Below are 26,808 nucleotides of genomic sequence, written 5' to 3'. Positions count from 1 at the left end.
AAGGAAAGAGGATGCGGATTAGTGACTAAAAATACACATTTTTCTTCGTATCTTTATTCAAATTCAAGACAACCAGTGACAAGACAATCTTCAAGCACAGTCAGGGTCAGAATTAATGTATATATGTGGAAAAGTATCAAATCTAAAGCACATGCTGGAGATGCATACACACACATACAAGCCTGGTTAATGATTCAAGGGTCTGTAATTTATCATCAGTGACAGGCTGTTATTAAGCACAATCATTCCCACATTTGATTAAAAAGAATTAACCGGCAGGTTTGGAATTCTCCCTGAGAATAAACGAGCTAATGTTTAAAAGCAGAAAATGTCAGTGAGGGAAACGGCACTCATCCCGCTCGCACCAGTGTCTCTTCAGTTTCTCTGAACACAGTACCCAGTGGTTATAAAGATGCTTGAACCACTAAAGTGCCACTTTTGAGGTTTTTGTCTTTTACAAAATGAACATATTACTCATAACTACTCCAGCTACTTCTCCAACTCCAGAAAATCTAAAATTATAAAGAGAACAACTCAATAACCCTTGATAACCACATGAAATCATACTTAACAAAGGAACAAGTAAAATGTTCCCAATGAGTGTCTGTGGCTGATGGAAATTTTATATTTTATATGTCTACTTCTCTAGTAGGTGTGAGTGATGACTGGCTTTAATGTGTAATGTCACGACTTCTAGTTACATCTCAATTAGATGCAGATGTTTGGTTTTTTGGTCTCTACCAATCAAATCTGAAATAAACAATAACACCTGCACATACTTGAAAGTCATTACTATTTACTAGGGATGGGTATCGAAAACCGGTTCTTGTTGAGAACCGGTTCCCACTGTTTCAATCCCTTGGAATTGTTTGCCACTTTTGCCAACGGATTCCAGTCGCCCCGAATGACGTCACCACGTTGCGGAGCGTCATTTACCTGGCAGGAAACGTGGCGCCTCAAAAGTTTGGTTATACTTTACGAGAACAAATGACAGCAGGGCAACTTGCAATACTTGCAAAGTAGATATTTCATTTAAGGGAGGAAACAGCTACGAATATACAAAAGCATTTGCTCACAAAACACACGATGACCTTAAATTAATGTTTTTAATTCCGCTCCGGACTCGTGAATCTCAACCCAGCAGCAGCGGTAACGTTTGCACGTCCTCTCCCGTTAATGCGGCAGGTAAATAATCAACTAACAGTGCATATTATGTTAGCGCGATCTGCCTTATTACAAAACCTGCCATTACTGTGCATTTAGGTGACCATGATGAGACAGACAGAGTCTGGCTCAGATGCTGGCAGTTCTCGCTGCAGTCTACCGGTAGCGTCTCCTTTCAGGCCAGGATAGACGAATGTCACCGAGCAGTGACTGAGTTTGTGGTCAAAGGCTTGCACCTATTTGCCACAGCAGATGCCCCGATTTTCGGTAAGTGAATGTGTTTAATTGTAGGGAGATTACTGGATATTCTTGTGTAATTGCTACAGAAGAATATTTATTTTATTATTTACATTTACATTTTTTTTCCTGGGGACTCTGTGATGCCCCATTGAAGAGCCGTAGATCTCTTAAGATCTCACTGCTGGGTTTGTAAGGCCATGTTACTCCTAAATTTCTATCTTGTCCAAAGAGAAGATATAAAACAAAGTTCTAAGCTAATCGACCTTAGTGTTCTCCTTTTTTAAAAAGAATCGATAAAGAATCGAATCGTTAAACAGAATCGAAAATGGAATCGGAATCATGAAAATCTTATCAATACCCATCCCTACTATTTACTGTTAAATAGTAATTATTTGAAGATGAGACTCTATGGACTGATTGAAATATTGCATTGCTGTTTATTGGCATCTTACTGTCATCTACTGATCACTAGATTAGAGTAAAACTTCTGGCAGGAATGTGTTTAAACTAAAAAACTGAAATTGTCTAAATGTTAAAGGCTAAATATTTCACATAGATTTCACTAGATGTGAACAGAAATCTGTAACAAATAAATCCACATAAAACCCTGTTCGCGTTATATTTTTTCACCCTCACGACTCATCGTGTCCAAGTTGACACATCTGGCTCCTCCAGACTCTCAGCACTGGACTGTTTCTCCTTGACAGTCCTCACAGTCCAAGGCCGCCGTTCGGTAAGCCTTCCACACCACCGGATCACGATGGCACACTGTGCCTCCACCCCGCTTCTCCTCAGCCTCATCTCGGTTTATGTCCCCGACACACACCCAGCCTCCACCGGCCCCAGTCTCGCTGGGGCTCACTGCCCACTTGGAGTGGTCCTGGCTGGTCTTGAAGGAGAACGTCTGCCCAGGGTTGAGGAGCTTGATGTTCAGGACCTTCCAGTCATCCGAGCAGTCGGAAGGAAGGATGCCCGTGGAGCGAATCCAGAACTGGACCAAGAGGTCCGACTGGAGGGTTGGGGCCACCCACGCATGATACAGATCTGATGAAGGGGACACAAGATGGATGAGGGTGGGTTTTAAAAATATTCAGGGTCACAAAGACAGAAAAGGGTTAGGCTTAGAAAAGACATCATTTCGATTAAGTTGTACCGTTGTCAAAAGAGGCTCCTTTGGCAAAGCTGATGAAGTTTGTCCCGCCCTTTGAGGTGAGTGTCACGCTGCGATTGGACACAGGTTTGGCATGTGGAAAGACTTCATATTTCCGATTTCTTTTGTCACAAAGAGCAGCGAGCGAAGGCACCTGGGATGCCAAGGACTCTGGGATGCTGCAGTCATACACTTTAGGCTGATTGATCTCCAGCTGTTCTCCTGTGGTGCAAAAGAAATTAGATTTAAAGCAAACCACACCCTATAATAACATCATCCTTTAAGTAAAGCAAATAAAAAGCACTGAACTGGTGACACCGGTTCAAAGCCATTTGACGGACCTGTACTGGAACACTGTGCACAGTAACATATAACTAAGGTATAATCTAACTGTACATACAATTAAGGAATAACTTTAAAGTTTCTTCCTGTTTGATGCCTGACGTAAAGCAAGTTAAAACCATAATCAGATCTGTTTGTGTCACACCAGACCAATACATACAACTTTAATTCCAACAGAGCTGAGACAGGGCTGTGTTTATTACTGTGTAGCATTCCCTGGTCTTGTAACAAGGTTACAACAAACAAACACCCGGGAACTGAGAAGACCCGTCGCAGCACTTTCTGAGAGACTTCCACTTTGTTTCAGTCTATTTTAAATGAGCTGTGAGAAAACGGAGGGGCTTCTGGATCTTTGCACTTGTAGATGTCACAATAAAATGTATTCACAGACAATGATTTCTGGAAGTGTTGTTAAGTCAGTGCAGTGGTATCTATGACAGACTCTTGCCTGATTGTAATGGAGTGCTGCCTGGAGGCTCACAATACTGATTTTCTTGTTCCCTGCGCAAATTTCTACAGATTCTTGGAATCGTTCGATGATATTATGTTTTGTAGATGATGAGCTATCCAAAGTACTTGCAATTTTCCTTTGAGGAACAATATTCTGAAATTGTTCCACAATTTGTAGATGTACTTTCTTACAGATTGGCAAACATCTGCTTATCTAAGATCGTTTTATACCCCGATAATGTCACTAGCATGTTCCACAAGCTGTTTCTTTTTAGTTTCACTTACTTTTCCAGCCTTTTATGGCCCCCATAACAAAATGAGCTAATATTTTTCATGAAACTGTAAAATGTCCAAGTTTAAACACTGAGACATTTTGTTTGTTTTATTTGTGCACACAGAACATTACGCAGGAATAAAGATTATTGGGGTAAATCAGAAATTGTGTCACTGCATAGTTTGTTGAGTATCGCAGCTTTCACTTAGTTGTTATTTATACATTATTGCTTATGCTCGGCGCTGTTTGCGGCACATGTAGCAGAGAACCTGTCACGGCGAGTGAGAAGAGCCGTGTGGAAAAGGTAAAGGAGGATCCAAACGCAGGCAGTCGTGAAGGTGTGAAGGTGATTTATTGAACACGAAATATAGATAGGCAAACGGCAAAACGGAGAACTAAACTATACTGGGACAACTAAACTACTGAGCATGAACAAGAACACGAACCTGGACATAAAGGAAGGAAGACGATGGTACATGATGATGACGGCAGGGAACACACGAATGAAACATGGTGGCTACACAGACGGGCCAGCAACTACAATAACAGAGGACACAACTAAAATACACACAGTCTGTATCCCAATTCAGGGTCTGCAGCCTTAAAGGCCGCATTTTAAGGCCGATTACGTCACCGCGACGCGACGAAGGCTGTCCCAATTCGAAGGCTGCTCGAAATGCGGCCCTCAAATGCGTCCTTCATTTCCCTGAATTTTAAGGACGTGGCGGTGTAGACTTCTTGGCCCAACATATCCCAGAATGCATAGCGTGGCGGTGGGTGTGGATAATTTTGCCGAAAAAAAACGGCGGATGAGGGGCGCCCGAAGAGTAAACTTTAAGTAAGTACTGAATATTATGTCACTTATTTATGTGCAAATGTTTAATAACGAAGAACATTAAAACATTACTGTTGGCCACATGTCGGCAAAGTTATGTGACATTAGTGACGTTTGTACTAACTTGGTTTTAAAGCCTTTACTTTAAAATATACGCCGTTCAATAGCTGAGCTTAATCTTACAGAGAATGATCAAAGCTCATGTAGAAACAAACAAACAAATGAACAAAAGATTTTCTCCTTCATGTCTGTCAAACAAAGCTGTATGAAACGTTTCCAGCTGTTAGTATCATGGTTGCTAGGCAACCTGGGCAGCGCGACGGAGGCTAGACCGTCCCATTTCACAAGCCTCGCACTTCCGGCCTTAGCGGTCTTTAAGTACGCGGCCCTTGAGGATCGTTGAGGCTGCGTACTTTAAGGCTGCACAGCCTGAATTGGGATACAGCCATAATGAAACACAGGGAGATTACACACAGGTGGGGGACACAGCTGGGAGTAATTAACGGGACGAGACAAGAGGTAAAACTGAACACATTCACAAGAGACGCAGACCTTCACAATAAAACAGGAAACAAGACCTCACTACACAAAGACGCCAACTTGACACTGAGAGACAGACTGAATATAACACAGAAAAAATAAAACATATAAAACAGAAACATGGAACTCTAACAATAATAATCATCATAGCCTCAGAGAACAAAACAATCATTCAAAAATAAACCAAAACATAATAAACTCAAAATACTGGGTCCAGCCGACCCAGAACCTCCAGCCTCCAGTTTAAGTATTGCTCTGGCTTTACTTTTAACTGAATTTTAAATTAAAGCAACACAAAAGTAAATGGGAAAATAAAATCTTGCTCTCTCCTTTCAAAATATAAAGCAAAGCAGTGCATACTGCAGCATGTTCCAGTTTTTCAACATGTGAAAAACTGGAAAAAAAACTTCAATTCTACTCTCTTTATATACATTCATGCACAAGCGAGGCTGAAAATGTCATTTTTACCCATAAAAGCTACGTAATGGCGATGCCTACCAATTGGTCGACTACTCTGGACTGAAATTCATTCACGACTATCTGCTGTTTCCATGCATTTCGGGTGAGATATTAATAGCATTCAGAGGATGAGTTCTTCTGAGTTTGGTAATCCTCTGACTTTTCGTCCTGTCACCATGAGGATGACATTTTTGGTTTTAATTAAAATGTCTTGACATTCAAACGACTCTCACGATGAATCCCCTGACACACCTTCATCTGGCACAGGCTGCAGAACAGACTTTAATTTTCCTAATACTTTGGTTTGAGGCCAATTGCCCACACATGCCAGCTGATATTGGCATCCTGGCTTAATGAAGAAAATACGTTTGTGACAACTGATAAATGACTGAAACATAAGCAGTGCTTCAAATAAAAATCAAGTAAGTAGCTTAATTAAAGCATTAACAGGAAAATAATTCTGACAACATAATAAAAACATTATAGACAGTAGTATGAAATCTCCATTTCTCCAAATTTATGCGCAAATGAATGCTGCAAGGTGCTTTAAAATAAAAACACGATGAGGCTGTGCTCACCTTCTGCTATTTAACCCTGCAGACTGAACACTCTGACACTCTCAGCATGTCAGCTAGAGAGACGAGAATCTGATAAAGCAAATCCCTGCTAGAGCGTGAGGGCCAGTATCTCTATGGTTACATACCTCAGTTTAATTACATTACCCCAGGCACTGCCATAGCAACTGTGCCAACTGCTGGGTCTGCCAGGGAACTGCAGAGGCAGCCGGGTGACATGGTGATGACACCTGTTTATGTTGATTATCTCAGTTCAGGCTGTTTTTGTTGTGTCAATACCTGAGTCGATTATTAAGCACCAGACGATACTTGAATCATCTTCTCCGGGGAATAATAATAACTGTAGATACTGACACAGATTAGTGATTAAATGTGTTTAAGAAGTGTTCATTATTAGTGTGTAACATACAGTGCTGGGAAGGTTACTTTTAAAATGTATTCCATTACAGATTACAGAATACATGCCCTAAAATATATTCTGTAATGTATTACGTTACTCAATGACAGTAACGTATTCTGAATACTTTGGATTACTTAATATATTATCATGCTGTTTACAACTACATGAATGTACTATTGCTGTGATTTATTACTGTTACTGAAGGTCCGCGGCTCCGAACCGTAGTAAAGGGACCTCTGGCTAATACGGTGGGTTCTGTGTCGGGCTCGTAGCCGAAAACTAGCTTTACTTTGTTGTCTGGGTCAACTTTGCTAGCAGAGACAGAGAGAGGCGTTGAAAGGCTGCTCCAACGGAACTTATTGTTTTTGGAGGAAAACACGAACACGGTGTACAGTCGAGTCTTAATAGCTTACTTACAACTGGGCTCGTCAGGCGCTCTTCTTGGCTGCAGTGGTTATTATTATATTTACATGCTTCCAGCTCCCGTTTCTGCTCGATGACAGCTCGTACTTTTCCTTTTTCTCCCTCCCTCGCTCACAGACACATAACGTGTATGGCAGTCCATTCTCCCTGCAGCACGGACTACACTGCCTATGATGCTACATTCTTTAGAGCTATACCTGTAGCATTCTGCCTATTAGCTTAGCACAACAACAACAAGAAGAAGGCCTCTCTCACCCAGGAAACACGCAGAATGAGAGAGTCACCCTGTAACCATGGCAACCCAAAAACCCAAACAGTCCTGACCCGCCACAATATGAAACAGGGAAGTACCGCTGTGTAATCCATTTATTTCAACAAAGTAACTGTATTCTAAATACCACCTTTTTAAACGGTAACTGTAACGGAATACAGTTACTCATATTTTGTATTTTAAATACGTAACGGCGGTACATGTATTCCGTTACTCCCCAACACTGGTAACATATACTGGCATAAATCAGCAGTATTTTTGAGCACCACATGGACATTTACTGTTTAGGTGACCTTAAACAAAAGAGAACACAGAGGGAAATCATTACTATATAACTGTTGATGGAGGCCCGATTTTTGTCTTTTTCTTTAAATAAACAATAGCAACCATGATCTGTTTAAAAACAGAGGCAAAATTACAGGATAAAAAAATTTGTGCTCTGCTTTGTCCTGTAAGAGCTGACAGGGGAGTAAATGGCAGCATAAGCTATACCTGTGTGTTCACCTGTAAAAGCTCCCTTCTTTCCGCAGTCACTCTCTGGTGTGATCTCAGTGTGATCCTTGGGTTTCTCTGCCATTCATCCATACATAGTCTACACTACACGACTGACCCGCAGACAAGCGTGTCTAAACCAAGTTACCAGCTCACCTTGTCTCCTGTTCTTTGTCATAGTCCGTTAACTGGATTGTGACAAAGAGAGTATAAAAGTTGTCTTATATGTAAGACTAATAATGAAAATATGCTTTATAGTTTGCACTGCCATTTACTTAAATATATTGCTTCTTCTTTTCACTTTGTAACTTTGTTAACCATGTCAAAAAACTTAGGTATATATAAATTAAGTATTATATATATATATGTATTTTTATTGCATATATCTCTCCCTCTTCATCAGGGATGCATTATCTCCTACTTCTAATATGAATAGTAAGAAGTGCTGGTATGGTGCACTAGTAGTAAATCATTCATATACAAAGCTGCACAATCACTAATCAATGAACTTAATTAGAAAGAGCTATGATGTTTGATGATATTGACTGGTTGCTTTTTACTTTCCTTGTTTTCAGCCCAACAGACAGAGTTCCAGTGAGGATGTTCATATTAAACATGACAAAACAAATAATCAAATAAGCTCTGTGAGAATAAAACGTGAAAAAAACTAGTTCAGACTGCGATAAAGATTCAGTGTCAATCAGGCTTTTTTAAAATTCTTGACGACCTGGATTTAGTCACTGAAAGGACAGAAGCCCAAAGAGCAAGTAAACTAAGTTGTTTTAAAAGAAAGAGGACGAGAGCTTAACTCATAAGGAGGATAAACTGAGAAATCTCACTAAAGTCAAAGTATGAGACAAATACTGATTATTTTCAACTGTGAATGATGCAAAACTACTTTTGTAGGGTTCAAGAATAAAAGCGGAGCTGGAGATGAATAGAGCAGGTCGTCCTTTATGTGGACAAATATAAAATGGCATTAACCCAAAACACTTTTGTTAATGGACTGGTATTCGTATAAGGCTTTTCTGTTCTAACTGAGCACTCAAAGTGCTTTTTACAAAAAGCCTCTTTCACCAAATCACACACACATTCATATAAGCTATATTTCTATACCTAAGCACTTTGTATAACATTCACACAGTGGATGCATAGGGTGATTTGGGGTGTAGCATCTTGTCCAAGGCTACTTCGACATGTAAGCTGGAATAGCTGGGAAATCAATCCTTCAACCTTCTGATTGGTAGACGGCCCATTCTACCTCCTGAGCCATAGTGGGAGGGAAGGGGGTGACTTAGAGAAGCCAGACTACTGGGACTATAAGAAACTTTGCAAATACATATTTTACTCTATTTAACAGCTGCATCGTAGCTGAGATTACGGTAAACTGAAATGGAATCTCTTTTTATCTCTATTTTATTTAGTTTATTAGAAATTGGTTGGCAGAACATCCAACAGCTTCTGTGAGCCCCAGTTTGGTCTGCAGGCCTTAAGTTAACATGGTTAAGATGTTTGGCTGATACAGTAAACTACATAAACATGAACTTCTTATTCGTAAACTCTCACGAAACACTACCACAGGCTACAACAGCTTGACTTTTTAACTACCAAGCAAAAATATTACCCTAATAAAGATATGAGATTGAAAAGAAACTCTTCAGTTCCTTGTTAATTAAAGCATATTTAGTCAGACCAACATAACTGCAGACAGGGAACAGAATATGAATCGTCATTAGCTGTCTGGACCTTCTCCTCCCAGCACTCATACTGTGATTGCAATCTAATACCATCATCCATTTAAACATCCTCATTAAGTGTTAACTGCATTTTTATATCAACTCTTTCTTCGCTAAGAGGCCACGTGGCATCGCTCCAGTCTTACCGATGGTCTGGAAATGGTCGAGCGGGTATGTAACGCAGATGAAGTTTTGCCCATTATTCTCCCCGCTGCTGGGGTAATAATACTCCCCCGCCTGTTGAACAGGAGGAAACTGAGGGGTGCTGTGGACCAACCAGAAACCCTGATTTTTATCCAGCAGCACAACACCTGAGGAGCAGAGATATTAAAATAGTAAGCAAAATACATCAAACGTTTTCCCTGAAGATGGTTAACGTGGACATTCAAGTGAAAACAAAACATATTTATCGATGCTCATTTGTTTTTACACATCAGAGGAAATGTAAGTAATGCGCGTTAATCTGCACTTCTTTTTTAATAAGTAGAATTAGAACATATAAATGATGAAAGGAGAACGTGAGGTTGATAATGAGATGTTTCAACATGTTTTTATTATTATAACAAATCTTTGCCAGACTTTTTTTTTTGCCCTTGTTGCAGCGTTTTTAAATCTTCCTAGTATCAAATTTATGATGAACATACTGTATACTTTTCATGTAAGTAAAAAGAGGAGCTTGAACATGTGATTGGTTGTCTTTATGCTTTTTTATTTAACGTTGATTTAAAAAATGTTGCTTTTTCCATCCATCCGCTCTTTATCCAGGTCGTGGACAGGGGCAACATTTCCAGGGGGGTTAGGGGGGTTATGACATCCCCCCCAATAATCAGATCCAACCAATATAACCCCCCCCCCCAATAAAATTATGAATTATCTTGCATAAGCTGTTGATTTTCTTTACTCGTTTCAGGCATTACCAGCAAAATAGTTGCATGTTTAATCATCTGGGAATTTACGCAGATTTATTTATTTATTTAGACGGAGATCTTGACACCCCCCCCCCCCCCCCCCCCAATGTTCAGCACAAAGTTACGCTGATGGTCGTGGACCAACCTAAGCTTAGATGCCCAGATGTCTCTCTCCCTGACCACGTTATCCAGGGGGACTACCAACATGTTCACAAGCTAAACAAGAGATATAATCTATCTAGCAAGTCTCAGGCCTACCCCAGATTCTCCTCCTCTTAGGACACCTCAACTGGCTCATTTTGGCGCGGAGTAGTGCCCCCCTACTCATCTCATTTTTTTCATAGTATTCTAAGATTTTGGAAAACAGAGCTCGAAACTTTCTGCAGTCTTGGGACAGTCAGAGAGCTCACCTTTCGTGTGACCCCCGCTGCTCTCACTGTTATGAACCCATCTGTCACCAGACGAGTCCTCGTGTGGCTTCTGGTCATTGTAAAGGATGTATGCAATGTCTGTATTCTGTAAAAAAAACAAAAACAAAAAGGTTTTTAACTATAGCTTCATGCTATAGTTAAGCATGAAGCTATAAGCTATAAGCTATAAGCTCTCCCCTCCTCTCTGGAGGGGAGAGGGAGGGGTAACAGGAGGACAAAGGAGGGGGGAACAACTAAGCTGTAGTGCCTCTTCACTTCACTGTGCAATTACCTTTTGTGCAATACTTTTTGTTAATAGTCAACGGTGCAATAGACTCCATACTTGAAATGTGCAATTCACTTGTATTTTTATTTTTATTCCTATTTATTCTATTTATCCCCTTTGTATATTTTATCTATATATGTCTTTGTATTTATATATGTGTGTATATATATATATAATATTCTGTAACTCTGTAACTTCTGTCGGTGCTGTGCTTTTTTGGAAACCAAATTTCCCAGAGGAACCCACCCGAGGGATTAATAAAGTTTTATCTTATCTTATGCATGTGTACTCACCGATCACAGAAAATGTAGAAACAAATGTTTTCACCTCAAAAGAAAACAAACAAATAAATAAAATGGCACACACTGACATCCATCACTTTCGGTGACGTTAACCAATACAATTACGCACAGACGGTTGCATCCAGTAATTTTTGATTCAGAATCTTATCCACAAACTCTCTGACATGTTTTGATGAATCTATCAAGTTTTCAATTAGTAAATGACCTTTTCTGCCTCCTAGTTGCACAATCAGCGCCCAGAAAGACAGATCACCTGAATGAACAGATGCAGTTTCACTTCTCATTATATGTTTGTTCCTCTGATCTAACAATGTCAACCGGTTATAGCAGATGTCTATGAAAAAAAATGCTTATTATTGCATATCATGTTGGTGAAACAAGAAGTCTTGTGACTGGGGTCACAAAGAAGAAGCAGGAAAAATTGAAATACCCTAAGCTCAGTGGTTTTCTAGGACTAAAATCTGCACATAAGCATAACTGCTCTGCGTGTAGTTAAAGCAAAGAGTTACTGCAGTTAACAGAAGTCGATGCACCAGCACTGTCTGTCACTTTTGGCTATTGTGATGAACAGAAATGTATTTTAAGTTTTGTGAGTCGTAAGAATTGGAAGTTCAACTCAACTTTATTATACATGGTTTTAGGAGAATATTACATTTTATCTTGTGACAAATCAGTATTTCTAAAACATGACATCATTTTTGGGGTCAAATATAAACTGAAGGTCCACTCATCTTAAAACAGCTGAAGTTTTTTTTTGCCTTTTAGCATTAATTGTGAATATACTAAATCAATTAATAATAAGGAACTTGATATGATAATCACATTTTGAAGAACACTTGCTTTCACATGGGCGTTTTTCCAAATGAAACTGAGCTTACAGTTTTTAAACTTTGTACTCAGTTCCACATTTGTAGCAGAAAAAAGAAACCTGATGGAAACAAACCTTCCCCTGCGTGTACAGCTGTCCGACCGTCCTGCCCAGGGCGCTCGTGGTGTCATTCACTGTCCCCTTCCCTTCAGTCCATCCTTCACTTCCTTGTTCCAAAATCAAATACATCTCACCTCGTTCAGGAGACTTACTCCCATGCTCTTTGGGAAGTTTGTATATATAGAACCTAAATCAAACAGAGACACAGACAGAAAGGCTGTACGTGTAAGAACTGCTTATATGTCTGTAAATGCTAAACTGTTATTGAAAATATTGCTTCTGTTTAATCAGAATAATACATCTAGGTTAAAACAAACAAATAAGGAGGACTTTTGTATGTGATTTCTCAGGAATTGTTATCAATGAATTACCAATCAACAGCATCTCCTTGGTCATTGTAGCAACTGATTGGTGAGCTGCTGCCCTCTAACGGCCCGTAGAGGATCAGCACGGACAGGAACAGAAGCATCTAAGAACAAGAGACAGAGATATTAATAACTACGGTTAAATATGTGTATATGTGTTAGGAAATTAAATGATGAGTTCACGTTCAAAATATTTGGTTGAAGCTCATTTTTTTCTTTTTACCAATAATGACTCATTCGTAAAGAGTTTCAGTATTCTCAAGTAAAAGTACCAATAAAACAGTGTAAAGTCTTTTTTGTTGGAGTAGAAATATTAAAGTATAAGCAGAAAAATGTCCGGCCACTGAAGGGTTTATTTATTTATTTATTTTTATATTTTTCATACTCATGCATTAGTGGCTATACACTATCATCGGTAAGTTATAACCTCATCTTGTGACTTGTTGGAAAATGAATGAAAAGAAACTTTTAGTATTACCGTAAAAACTAAAGCTCCTGACTACAAAAATACTGTATAAAAACAGAAACAATGATTTTAATATGAAAACACTTAACTAATATTTATCTTCAGCTAAATCTAATAATACTTATGATTTGATCCCTATAAATCAAAGCATAAGTCACTCAGTCGCTGGAATCCTTAGCGATTACAGATAACTAAAGAAAAGTGAAAAAGTGCAGTATAAGTTTGAGTCAACATACCTTTAGCTCTGTCTGTTTGCCCTCACGTATGTTCTCAATAAAGTCTTGTTTTATTTTGCTGCACGAAGATCGACTGTGGCCTCAAGTTTCGTCTTCTTCGAGTACATCCCAGCCTACAAGTGTTTCCTACAGGGACTAGTACGTGCTTGTTTTGATCTCGGCCGAAAGCTCCGGGAGGAGACAATGACGTATGACAAAGACAACGGAGCGATCGCTACCAACGGCAGACATTACACTACAGGAAAATTATCGCACTAAAGAAATAAAATCCAATTAATCCTAAATAGCTCTCACGGTTTAGGCGTGAAGACTGTTTTAAGTGCTCCAAAACTTCGAAACTTATCCTTCTCAAAAAGTCCTAGTTTCATGAAGTCACGTGGTTGATGACGTCAACTGGTAGGCGGTACTACCCTGAAAAGCGGCTATTACAAACACCTTTCATAATATAATATAATATAATATAATATAATATAATATAATATAATATAATATAATATAATATAATATAATATAATATAATATAATAATTAGACTTCTTATAACAGAAGCAGGTTGAACTTTCCCCCTACTTTAAAAATACATTTTCAATATTTTTTCCCCTTGAATATTGTTAGTTTAAAACTTAGTTGCGTAACTGTAGTTTTTAAAGACGTTCCTGAATCTGTTGGAGCCCAGAAGGACCTCTAAATCACCTGCGTTCCATAAATATTATGGTAAATATATCTTCCTTCCTGTATGGTCTTTGATAAGCAGCCAGTAATCTGTCTAACAACGGGGGAAGGGATACAACATGTTCGGCTCAACCCTTATAAACACACACTCATCTTAAAAGTGGAACTTGAATTTGGTAAGATGAACTTCTGTTGTTTCTTCCTGTTTTACTCTTTCACAATTTAGGTGAAAAGTATGGCTACACACACACACACACACACATACATATGTATATGAAGATATATTTATATCTGCAGTATTTATGCTTTCTTCTTCAGTTCCCCCTACAACCCTGTCTCATCTTATATAACTCTATACTGTTTAAGGAAGTGACACAGCATCCTCTTGTGAACTCTATGCTCCCTTGATCAACGAGGGCTTCCTCAGAAAGCTGTCCTCGGAGCTGAGTGGACTAACCAGTATTGCTCTAAGAGCCCCACTCAAAGTGGCCCTGATTATTGCCTGTAGCACGACAGAAAGTGACCACGGGTTGCAGTGACTACAATGCTCTGTTTTAAAGCAAATACACAGAAGCAGTGTTAACAATTAACTTCACAACTGCTGTTTTTATGTTAACCCTAGTTGACTGATTCTTGTTATTAGAGTTACATAAAATTTTGTGGGACATTTTAAATTGAAAGTAGCCATTACAGCTGGTTAGTGATTATCTGTTAACTTTTTTTTTGCATAGATTGAAGAAAATGTCACATACAGTAACTACTGATTTCCTTTGAGGTTACGTCACATTATTAAAGAGAAATTCAAGGAACACTGAGATAACACCTGTTTTCAGACCACAAAGTCTGTAAAAAATTAACAGCTTTATCTTAGCCTCGCCTGTTCCCTAAAAGGCTCATCTATTCATATGTGAGTGTTTTATGTGCGGAGGTTTTTTTTTTAAAGATTAAACATTATCACAAAGTTGTGGGAATGTGAACTAGAGCAGCAAATGATGCCTAATGATGAAGATAGCAGAACAGGTCTTATGCATCCCTGTCACAAGTAAAATGCCTGCAGTTACAGGCTACTACAAGATTTATATGTAAAGACATAATGAAAATTAAAGAATACACTCTCCAGGATGCATCTGATTTATTTTGGAGAACTAGTCCCAGCACTTCCTGAACTTGGAGCTCACTGTTGTTTCTGTTGTGCTACGTTAGATCTGTACAAATAATGACAACAATAGAATTCAGCAGACTGCCTCCTCTACAATTAGGACACGCGCACACACACAGCAACCATTCAAGAGCTCATTGCAGACATTCAATACAATGGAATAATTCCAGAGAAAGCACATATCTACTGATCCTGGTTACTGGAAAAAATTAACTAAAAGTAAACTTCTGATCATGAACTCTCCTAATTTACATTAACAGCACTGTTGCTCAAACATTAGCGTTTTTGCTCCAATTTTGACAACTTTAACACTATTAGGAGATACAGCAATTCCACCCACCCTCCAAAACAAAGCATTTTGGGGTTAAAAAAAGTCCTCTTTAAATAGAAACTTAAGCAGGGAGGCTACATTGGCAGTTGGCACACCCTTTTGGGTTTTATTCCATCTCAGGTTTGCAGCAAGCGTGGTAGTTCGGTCCTCTGCTCATCCATGCGTCCCCCCTGGACCCTCAGGAGGAGGGAGAAGAAGTCCTCATCATCCATGGGACCCGGAGCCCTGCTGCGCTGGTCCTCTAGCCTGCCCTGAGCCTGTGGGTCAAAACAAATCGGGAAAATGAAAGCAATGCGATGAAAGTAGGCAAAAGGTTTGCTGCCAACACTCTTTCTCGCATTAGTGAGAAACTAACTTTTCTTCTCAGAAATAAAGCAGAAAACTCCTCAGCTCACGACAAACACATCTAAACAAACAAGCTCATTGCTTACTTGTGTGGTTAGAATCATATCGTACAGATCATCTTTGGGCGCAGGAACTGGTGCAGGCTTTTTCACAGACAGGGACAGTTGTCTTATGCTCCCTCTGACACTTCTGGTCTTTGTTTTTGGCGGCGAAGACCTTCCAAGCTGTGCCCTCTGGTCCTCGAGCCGCCGTCCTTGTGCAGTGGCCACCAGGTCAAAAAACTCCTCTTTCTGCAGTGAAGTCATGGAGGAAAAGACGACTGTAAAGAAATGAGAGAGAAAAGAGCTTAAATGGTCAAAAGGCGGGGGAAAGGCAGTGGTCAGTGGTCAAGGAAAAAAACATGGAAACATGGTAGCTAAAAATTCCTGAGTCAGGGAGAATGGGTGGTTACATTTGATTCTGCTTGTTCAACATGAGTCATAACTCAAAAACTAATGCAAAAGTTGTATCCCTTTCCACACTTTACCATGGCAAAACAGAGCGCTTACCTCTGTTAACTGGTTTGGAGGTGTTGGGCTCAGAGTGGCACCTCCTCCGCCTGACCCCACTCTCCAGCCTGAAGGAGCAGCGCTGGTCATTGAGCCGTCTGCCCTCCTGAAAGGTGCAAAGCAGGTCATACAGCGCCTCGGGGAAGTCAGGGGTTAACCGGTGAGCCTGAGAAAACACAGGTGGGAGGGTGAAAAAGACGGAGGGAGAGAGGAACGGTTTCTGAGCGAGTGGCACAGACTGTTTGTTGGCAAAGCAAAAGAATCCACTCCTACGTACTCCCACATGCTCTGAAATAAAGTGGTACCTGCAGTTCTTCCACCACGAGACTGTTTTTCTCTTGCAGTGGCTGGTGGCAAAGTGTTAAAGTCAACTGATTTACAACACAGGTAATCTCAGGGTAAGAAGGGCAAATACCAACCTTTTTGAGATCCTCTTTGTGGTCCGGTCCCGCCTCGGGTTGTAGCTCAGATGAATTTAGCTTGTTTGTGTCTGCCTCAGGGTCATTCTGTGTGGCCTTTTCATCCTCTGTGCTACAGGGTTTTTCAGTTTTTTCTTTAAGCACTTCATCCGGCTGCCCTTCGCTTTTACTGTCATTTCCTTTGAGTCCATCATTTGTGATTTCTGTTATCTCTGGTTTGTCTTCTTCTCTGTTTATCTGCTGTTTCTCCAGGCTTTGCTCTTCTAAATTTCTTTCACCCGCTATTTCTTGTTGACTGTTTTCCTCTTCTGTGTGCTCCTCTTCCTTTTTGATAGCAAACTCCTCGCTACAGCTTTGTACAGTGACATCTGCACCGCTTGGCGCCCTAATTTCAGTAATACTTTCTACCAAATCTCCATCTTCAATGATGACAAGAGGCTCCAACAGCTCCTCTTCAGCCATTTCAACTTTGATATCTGTGTTGTCCAGTGGTCTCTCTTACAATCCTTATGATTCTTGTGAGAAAACAGAAAGAAGCTGGAGGTGGATAAAAAAAAGGTGATCCAAAATATCAGAATTCAGTTAGCACTTTAAAAATAATACCATAAGGAAAAACACGACATCTATAAACACTGAAACTTAAAAGCATGATGAGTACCGCAGAGCTACTGTGCCTTTCTTTTGAAACAAAACATGTAAGAAACCAGTTTGACAGGTTTCAGCATGTGGGCAACAGATGTTTAGGCAGAAATTTAAAAGAAACTTGAAGTCACAAACCCCTCCTAGCTATGAAAAACAAACACGTTTGACTATGTGATCACAAATGTCAGGGTCTTGTTGGTAGGTGATCACCGTTGTGTATTTTCCCAAACAGTTCAGTCGAATAACTCTTGTTGACAGATCACATTGTTATTTGCGCCCTAAAGCTACTGTCTACCACAAAGTGATTTAAATTTCAGTTAATTTTTGCCCTTACCTTTTCGTTTGCCTCGTTTCCTTTTATCGCCTCAAAACATCATCTTTCAAAGTCTTGATCCAGTGAACACAGCATTTTTGGCTTATCACTCGTCCTGTCAACGTCTTTATTAAGAGCAAAGAAGAAGAAAAAAGAAAATCTGCTAGTTTCAGATGCCGTCCTGATGAGCTCTCGCCTTTTCTATCTGCCCTGCTACCTTCTGTCTTTCTCTCATCTCATCTCTTCCTGTTCCTCTTACCACAGCCCACCCCTATTTACTCGGCCCATATTTGACAAGTCAGGTTAGCATGAAATATTACTGTTAAAAGCAGAATCACTCTCTATATGAGCGATGTGTGTGGTTAATGCAATCATGTTCCAAAGGAAAGGTTTTATAATGCCCATGTACACTTGTTAAAGCAGCTGCTGCTTTAACTGCTGCTCATTTGGTTATGTTAACCCCAAGTGCAGCATGTTGAAACAGGCGCAGTTTTTTTCTTAACTCTCTGTGGTTTTCACATCCTGTTGACTTGCAGCTAAAACGAGAAGTAGATTCAGACAAGTAAGGGAAGCTGTCTAAGTGAGATTATTACTTGAAAAACAAGGCTGAAAAAGCAGTTTATTTCATTTGAATGCTTGTGTTAGTGCTTGTAGCCATGTTTTTCATTCTAAAAAGAGAAATAAGTTAGGTAACTAATATCACATTTAATTTTTTAAAAAAAAGTTAACACGTGAGTATTATAAGAAATATGTGGCTGAATATGAAATGTGCAGCTCTAGTAAAACCCAAACTTGATTAGACAGAAAATCTGCTTAAATAGCCAGAATCAAAATGTTTTCCAAAGGCAAAACATTTTAGAGCCTATTTAGAATAGTTACCCTTTACACACACGTCACCTGTATATTCATATGTGTCAGTCTTTTAAGGTAGTTATACAAAAAAAAGAAAGTCTCTTTCAACATCTCCCACACAAGATGAATCTGTTTGCCCCAGATTCAGTTTGTTGGGATCTGGAGGCCCTATCAAAAAGCCACATAAACTACTTTTGTATAATTAAATGTCATTTCTTTGTTATCCACCCACGCACATGCAACCACCCCCGCGCACTTCTGCTTTGTGAAAATGCAGGGACTGCAGATGTTTTGCTGTTGTGGTTACCTTTAAACCAATAGTGCTACTCCACTGTACCCACAGCGACGCTCTGTCTGTCACGCGCTGCACTGTGCATGCACATTTTGCACCGTTTCCTGTCAGTCGCTAGGGGACCCAGCTCTGTGCGATGCCTCTGGTCTGTGTTGTGTCTGTGAGCACAGTCGGGCAGCAGTCGTCGCCACTGTGCGTCGCCGAAGATGTTGCAGCAGCAGCAGCCTCTGACGGGCAATGGGCCATCCAACGGCCGGGGACTCGGCGTGAGTGGCCACCCCGGGATGCACGCACTCAACTCAGTTCACCAACCCTCCCAGCATCGGCCCGACGGAGCGGAGTCGGGCCTCGAGGGTACAGAGAACGGACATGAAACCCGCAGAGATATTGGGGACATACTGCAGCAGATAATGACTATCACCGACCAAAGTTTGGACGAGGCACAAGCAAAGTGAGTCACAGCTATGTTTTCTTTCTTTTTAAATATTGTTATTTAGTGGTATTGACGCTGCAGCGGTATTTTGTTGTGCTGCTTTGTCGACTCCGTCTCGCAGTGACAAAGTTTCCTGAACTTCACTCTATTGTTTAGATTATTCAGCTAGAAGCTAGCTAATTAGCTGGACTAATGACATAAAGTTGCTTTTGGTGTAACCTGTGCAGATTCAAGCTCACACGCCAGTGTTTACTGTTTCTGTGCTGTAAGTTAGGAACACGCATTTCTTTCAGCCGCGGCTGTTTAATATGTAGCTATTGTTAGCATGCTACGCTAACCAAGGCTAACAAGCTAATGCTAAAATAGGTAGCTAAGGACCGCGCCGATATAAATGTTAACACTGCGCTACAACACGGGTTATAATTTAATTACATAGTAAACAACTAAATATACTATCTAACATGTTGGCTGTCATATGCAGACATACTAGCAGTGACAGGTTACCCCCTTAACTATCAGCTAGCCAGGAGCTAACGTTTGCTAAATTAGCTCGGCTAAATGTAGTCACTTTGTGATTTCTGTTTTTGTTTTGGTCGATTTGCGTACTGTCATTCTATGCCTTTGTTTACAAATAGGCTGGCAGGTCATGTTTGTTCTTTTTTATGTGCAGGAAACATGCGCTCAACTGTCACCGAATGAAACCCGCTTTGTTCAGCGTTTTGTGCGAGATCAAGGAAAAAACTGGTAGGTTTCTGCTCTATTTGCAGGAGTTTTCTTGTGCTCTCTGTCAACAGCCATGGCTTTAATTGTGTTTGGGAGCGTTATTAGACTGTGTTGACATTCTGTCATCAGGAGCCAATAAAGTCATAAACAATCTGAATGGCCAAGTAAACACACAGACATAGTTTTTATACTTTCAGAGTCAAAAGCAAAATAATCCGACAGCCCTCTTAATAAATGCTTATTGGAGTATAAGTGGACTCAAATGACAACAGCTGGACAAACATAAGGTACAATTGCTACAGTGCAATATATTATAGTCATATCAGGTTGCTGTCAGGACTATATTATCTTTAAGCTGCCACAAGGACTGATAAAGTAAATTGTTTCTTCCTCATTCTACATCACCTGTATTGACTTTGTATAGATTTCTTCGTAATAAGCTAATTTTGTATTAAATTTAGTATTCATGATGGAGAAAAAAGGGTAGTTAAAATAGTTCAAAAGCATTAAGAAAAGGAGCAAGATGGTATACAACAAGAAGAAGTGCAATGCAAATAAATAAAAAGTCAGTGTACAGACGTGGTAAGCTCTTGCACACTAAATACACACATAGATGTGATTTTTATGCATTGGGATATTTTTCTTTATTTTATTTTTAAAAATATTTTCTACTTAGCTGTGCGCCTTTTTGAGTAATGCTTAACTTATTGAGCTATCTTGTCTTGTTTTTATTTTATTTAAGCTGTTGTGTTATATGTTGTGTCTAATGTTTTGGCCATGATAACACAGGAATTTTCCAACTTTTTCTTGGGATAAATAAAGCTGATTTTATCACATTTTATATGCATTTTAACTTCATATTCTACATCGAAGCATAGGGTCAACTCACTGCATTCATTTATATAACAGAAGGGCGATGAGTAATCTTTCATTTAGATTTCACCTATAGTTGCACTTTAAAACCAGCAAAAAACTAGATTCTTCTAAATTCTTCTTGTAAATTTTTACCTTTCAAACAAACAAATTAGGTTATTTATGACCTCTGGTGATAAACTGGTGATATAGTTTAAAGGATTTGACTTTATTGTAATTGTCCCCTTCCAGTCATTAAACTATAATCTTTGAACCATGAGTGACAGATCTAGAGTTGCAAGATATTTTACAATATCTGTCATAGGGTAAAGGAATCTGTACAGGTATGATGAACACTTAAAATAACTAGGTTGCACCAAGGTACAGTCCGAAGTGAAAATGTTATGAGAGTGATGCACAAAACAAAACGAGAGCACACAAAAAACTACTTATCTATTTCCAAACATGGTTCCATCATTATTTTATGTTTTTTTTTTTATGGTTCATTATTTGTAAAGGATTTGGTTTAAGAGAGTTGCGAGTCTTTTACCTTCAAAACCAAGAGACTTTTGTCTCATTGACAGGCCTTTCAATGAGGAATGCCCAGGAGGAGGAGCCTCAAGATCCTCAGCTGGTGCGACTGGACAACATGCTGCTGGCGGAGGGCGTAGCGGGGCCAGAGAAGGGTGGCGGGGCTGCTGCTGCTGTTTCTGCTGCCACCAGCTCTGGGGGGATGTCACCTGACAGCTCTCTCGAGCACTCCGACTACAAAAGCAAGTTGAGCCAGATTCGCAGTATCTACCACACTGAGCTGGAGAAGTATGAGCAGGTATTGTGTCGCAACAGCAGCTTAGCACTGACATTGCCTGTACGTGCTTGCTTGTACTAGAGGTACCTGGAAGCAATGTTGTACACTGGCATGCTAGATCAAGAGTTCACAGCACATAACTTTGCTTCAGGGCGGATTCATTCCTTTCCATTTGCGTCAGGTATGACTCAGTAAATCTTTATGTTGAGAGGCATTTTAGGCTTATTAGACCAACAAGCTCCACTGAAGCCCTACTTGTGAGCTAGTATCAAAGAGAAAATTAGATCTGCTATAAAATCCTCTTAAATGCAACATACAAATAAGTTCCCGAAACACAAACACAAACCTTTGTCCCATACTTAAGATTAAGGATATGCTGATATCAGTCAGGGGTGTCTATCTGACTGTGGTCATGTAATCGAAAAACTACTCCAAGGCAACCGATACCACCCTCCAGCAATCAATATTAGTTTATAGTAAAATGAAGATTTAAATGTTTTAGAGTTTTAAGAAGAAAACCAAAAACTATGCAAAGTGTACTCTGTCACATTTTGAGGGGTGGATTTTTTACAACATCTAAGAACAAAAAGAGCGGCATATTCAAGGAGGCCAAGTATGAGATCCCAGACATCACCTCGTCATAAAAACTGTATTTCCAAACTTGCGCCTATCAGCAGCTAGTTGCAGGACTTTCCACTGACATTTGTAGTAGAACTGCCAGGTAGGGGTGGGCGATAGAAACGATATATGATAGAAACTATATAAATTTGGCCAAAGCATCGCAGCGGCTACAACCGTTAACATCTGCAAATTATGCCGACAGTCATAGCAAAGAGATGAAGCACTTTTGAAATATGGGGAAAGCCAAAAACTGCGCTTCCTCCACTTCCGTAACATTGATTCATTAATGTTGAATTTTCTCGCAGCTGCTCTATTCCCATGTTGTTGCAGTATATTAATAACTAATCTTGTATTGTGGATGAATGATCTCAGTTGTTCTCCTGACTGAAGTTTTCCCTGTGTATAGCATCCTGCTATGTGATTGCATTTGTCCCTGACCACCAGAATCCCTCACGTTAACTTTTATCGAGTGGGAAAAAAGTTAGCGTTCATCCTCCAGCTTCACTGTGCTAATGTTATGCTAACATAGCTGTGTCGCTAGCAATCACGTAGCACAACATTATATACCAGGTAGTCCAACTTCAGTAACCCTGCAAACGCCACTGCTGTTTAATTTTCTGTCTTCATTTATGTTGGAAGTGGTAGCAGAGCTGTACGTTTTAATTAGTTTCAAAAATCTCTCAGTCAGAACATGGTACGAAATGTTTAGGTGTAAACTAGTGAGCTAACTTCCTGCTAACTTCTAACTCCGTTAAATTTAATAAATTCTGTTTTCATGGATGCCTGGATGTTAAACTTAATTGTTACACCTGGTAAAGCAGCAACGCTGATGATTTTATTAAAGATGAAAGAATTTAGATTTTTAACTCAGCGTTCGTTTGACTTTGGGACCTGAAGCGGACGGAGTTTTGGACCCAGATTACTCCACGAAGCTCCTCACTATGGCAGCCGTAATGCTCTGACAATCCATCAAACATTTTTAACAGATTTCTGCACGCCAAAATCGGTTCGAGGTCAGTAAGCACAACCAGAATTCATACATAAGGCGCACTCGATTTTTGAGAAAATTAAAGGATTTTAAGTGTGCCTTATAGTGTGGAAAATACGTTATACAGAAGAAAAGGATATATCGCGATATTTATCGTTACCGCACATGCTTCAAATTATATTGCGATGTAAATTTTAGGCCATGTCGCCCAGCCCTACTGCCAGGACACATAGACTGCAGAGTAGGTTTAGGAGTATCAGGGTTTGCACTCTAGTTTAAAAAAAGACAGGTGTGTTTGATAACACTGGTCAGCAGTTTTTCAGAAGTTTGTAATGGCTGTTGTTTGCAAAATAATTTTTTGTTTTTCAAGTTTACAAGTTTTCACATTTGTCAAGTTTTGTAAACTTATATCTAGTTATGTTTATGGTGTTATCTTATGATAATAGCTTTCTTCATTATGTAACCATTTAAAAATAGTGGAGTGTTATATCAAACATTGTGTTAGAAAGGATAGTGAAGTTATTACTGTAGTTGAAAAGAAAACACTGAATTTATTTAGAGCCCACTATGCCAGACTTGGTCACGATGAATTACTATGGAGAAATATTATGAAATGTAGATATGTTGGTTTCATCACTTCACAGTGAAGTGTCAAAGTTAAATATCATAGTATTTAGCTGTGTAGGACCCTAATAGATGAAATGTGGAGATTATATACATTTTGGTCACAGTCCTCTTAGAAACATATTATGAAAGAAATTAAACTCTTACCTTTTTGATATTTTAATATGATTTAAAAAACGTCCAAGGTAACATCAAATTCAAATTTGACATTTTGTACTCGATACATTCAATTTTTTCAAGTCCAGTTTGAAATCAGATGAATAGTTTAAGAAAAGTGGATATCTGAAAATCACCACTAGCTTTGAGCCATTTGTTTTTGCCAACACTTCATGGTCATAATATATTTTAGTAATATATGGTTTCAGTTTGTGGTCTTATATTTGACTTTGCAGCATATCATGAAAACCAGAGTCCACCAATTATTTTAGGCATCAGTTTCAGCAACTCAAAATGAGTAAGGTTTGACTATGTTGCTTTTGGAAGCGTGTGTTTGTAGACCAGTGTAATATATGCTTTTTGTTATAGCCAGAAAGTGAGAAGCATTGGATTAATAGAGGTGGATATTAAGATAACACCTGTTTAAAGTCTTCTGTTATGAAGACTTAAACTATTACTATATTTAATGCATAGTATATTAGCATATTGTATGTAATATAATATATGAATATTAATTATATCAACAAGAAGTTTACAGTAAGTATTCAGAGGTTTTTCTAATATTCATCCCTTGTCATTAGAAGAACAGAATCATTAGTGTAATCCCAGAAAACACCTTTAGTAATAACCACATGTTCACGACAATTTGTTGCAGTGCACAGAGTGACCTAATAAAGAGACCACTAAGTGTGCGTGCTTACCAATAAGAACAATTGTCGTACCAATTATCCTTATTATCAATTAAACTGTTTTTATTTTCAACATGGAATTGTCTTTCCAGCTAGAAAAGATCATAATTAACAGAAGTAATGACGTTTTATAAAATAACACATGTATAGCAGCTTCACTTCTCTCCTTCATTGTGTTTCGTCTTGCACCACCTTTCACCAGGCGTGCACCGAGTTCACCACTCATGTGATGAACCTGCTGAGGGAGCAGTCGCGCACACGGCCTGTGACTCCACGGGAGATTGAGCGGATGGTGGCTATCATCCACCGCAAATTCAGTTCGATCCAGACCCAGCTGAAGCAGAGCACCTGTGAGGCAGTCATGATACTGAGGTCCCGCTTTCTAGATGCCAGGTGAGCATTGTAGTTTTTCTTTCTTTCTTTTTTAAGGTGACCTGTTATGGTTTATTAGGTCATATAGAACAGCGGTCCCCAACCCCCGGGCTTCGGACCGGTACCGGTCTGTGAGTCGTTTGGTACCGGGCCGCGAGAGTTGAGGCTCAGGTGTGAAATGTATAGTTTTCAGGGTTTTTATCGGTTTTCAGCGTTATTTTGTTATCGTTTTTATCGTTTACTCAGTTTTCCTGGGTCTTTTCACGTGTGTTATGAATAAATTTTCTTTTTTTCGGTACCGGTACTAGTTTTATTTTGTTGTTTTTATCCGTGACACCTTAAAGGCTGGTCCATGAAAATATTGTCGGGCATAAATCGGTCCGTGGCGCAAAAAAGGTTGGGGACCGCTGATATAGAATGTTGCACTGATAGATGCTTACATTAAATGTGACCAAATTTCAATTAATGGAGTTCGTGTTTGTGAAAGTAATCCCTGCAAGTTACCAGCTCCAGTTTCAGACTGCTTTAAATGATCTTTTTCAAGCAGTTTTTCTCCTCATGAATCGATATGATTTCGGAAACTAATGTCGTCGCCCCCAAACATCCTTTTTGAGCCAGGAAAACCCCTGTTCACTGTGTTCAAACCCTTTTTCAGACGCAAGAGGCGCAACTTCAGCAAACAGGCTACAGAGGTCCTCAATGAGTATTTTTACTCCCACTTGTCTAACCCATATCCCAGTGAAGAAGCCAAAGAGGAACTTGCCAAACAGTGTGGTATCACCGTCTCTCAGGTGAGCATGCTTCAAGAAACCAGGAGAAAGGAAAAGTTGTGGGTGTCCATGGATTCATATAGCATTCATTTACTCTCGCAACTGTTACAAGGCAGGATTTTAAGGATTAGTGACTGATTTCTGCTTAGGTGACCTCAAATGCTTACAATTTATATTAAGCTGTTTGAAATGGCTACTGGAGGTTTAAGAATGCTTCTTCAAAATGTGGTCATTTTAATGATTACCTTTTATTTTTGGAAGGTCTCCAACTGGTTTGGCAACAAGAGAATCCGCTACAAGAAAAACATTGGCAAGTTCCAAGAGGAAGCCAATCTCTACGCCATGAAAACAGCCTTGGGAGCTAGACAGGGCGATGATTCCCCACACACTCCCAATTCCACAGGTAACTAAGAAAATGACATGAACAGTAAATGCCTACTTGCCTTTAGGCGATAAACTCAGTTGTTAAACCCTTCTCTGGCCCCCGATTCTCCACGCCTACATGAGTCATGCCGATATGCCTGATGATTAACGACTTGTTTATTAAATGTCAGGTAACAGTAAAAACGCCTTGGATTTCTTTATGGTGAATTATAAAAAGATGCCTGTCACAAATGACTATCAAGGTTTGTCGTTCTTCAGGGTCGGGGTCCTTCTCTCTGTCTGGATCAGCTGACCTGTTCCTCGGGGTTCCACCTGTGAACGGTGAACAGTCTGCCTACCAAATGGGAGTGCAGGTATTTGCATACGTTTAAATATTAACTTGTATGTTTTTCCTTTCTAATTAGGAACTTAGTAGAGAAGTAATATCAGTTTAGTTGCCTGGTCTAAAAGAAAGAAAGAAAAAACTCAGAAAACAGCAACAAATGAAACATCTTTGGATAATCAAATCATGTTTTAACACTTAGTGTTTTGTAGAACATCAAAGACAGTGTCATATTAATTTGC

The 26,808-nt window shown here is 39.5% G+C and overlaps 3 protein-coding genes across 4 annotated transcripts in view; 1 reads left to right on the top strand and 2 right to left on the bottom strand.

Annotated features, from left to right (window-relative positions):
- Window positions 1–34: 34 nt before the first annotated feature.
- On the bottom strand, window positions 35–13,645 carry dnase2 (deoxyribonuclease II, lysosomal). Its single transcript, XM_085178313.1, has 7 exons — window positions 13,253–13,645; window positions 12,557–12,654; window positions 12,201–12,372; window positions 10,670–10,775; window positions 9,498–9,662; window positions 2,558–2,776; window positions 35–2,448 (listed from the first exon to the last, which is right to left on the bottom strand). The coding sequence occupies exons 2-7, from the start codon at window positions 12,652–12,654 to the stop codon at window positions 2,084–2,086; spliced, it is 1,125 nt and encodes a 374-aa protein (XP_085034439.1). The 5' UTR covers window positions 13,253–13,645; the 3' UTR covers window positions 35–2,083.
- A 1,395-nt stretch (window positions 13,646–15,040) lies between these two features.
- On the bottom strand, window positions 15,041–18,127 carry gpsm3 (G protein signaling modulator 3). 2 transcript variants are annotated; one of them, XM_085178315.1, is made up of 5 exons: window positions 17,702–18,127; window positions 16,726–17,240; window positions 16,307–16,472; window positions 15,845–16,077; window positions 15,041–15,670 (listed from the first exon to the last, which is right to left on the bottom strand). In XM_085178315.1, exons 2-5 carry the CDS (start codon window positions 17,185–17,187, stop codon window positions 15,530–15,532), a joined length of 1,002 nt encoding a protein of 333 aa, XP_085034441.1. In that variant the 5' UTR covers window positions 17,188–17,240; window positions 17,702–18,127; the 3' UTR covers window positions 15,041–15,529. The 2 variants fall into 2 exon arrangements, with proteins under 2 accessions (XP_085034441.1, XP_085034440.1); XM_085178314.1 differs by having other exon boundaries at window positions 16,726–17,262; window positions 17,702–18,125.
- An 802-nt stretch (window positions 18,128–18,929) lies between these two features.
- pbx2 (pre-B-cell leukemia homeobox 2) overlaps window positions 18,930–26,808 on the top strand; it is a 9,304-nt gene continuing 1,425 nt past the window's right edge. The window contains exons 1-7 of the mRNA XM_085178311.1: window positions 18,930–19,275; window positions 19,928–20,001; window positions 21,417–21,661; window positions 24,921–25,111; window positions 25,746–25,881; window positions 26,122–26,263; window positions 26,503–26,597. Of these exons, the coding sequence (XP_085034437.1) occupies window positions 19,031–19,275; window positions 19,928–20,001; window positions 21,417–21,661; window positions 24,921–25,111; window positions 25,746–25,881; window positions 26,122–26,263; window positions 26,503–26,597 (1,128 nt within the window). The 5' untranslated portion in view covers window positions 18,930–19,030. The remainder of the gene's footprint in view (window positions 19,276–19,927; window positions 20,002–21,416; window positions 21,662–24,920; window positions 25,112–25,745; window positions 25,882–26,121; window positions 26,264–26,502; window positions 26,598–26,808) is intronic.

The sequence above is a fragment of the Neolamprologus multifasciatus genome, chromosome 11, assembly GCF_963576455.1.
Source record: "Neolamprologus multifasciatus chromosome 11, fNeoMul1.2, whole genome shotgun sequence".
Classification (NCBI taxonomy): Eukaryota; Metazoa; Chordata; class Actinopteri; order Cichliformes; family Cichlidae; genus Neolamprologus; species Neolamprologus multifasciatus.
This window is presented reverse-complemented; position numbering and strand designations above follow the sequence as displayed.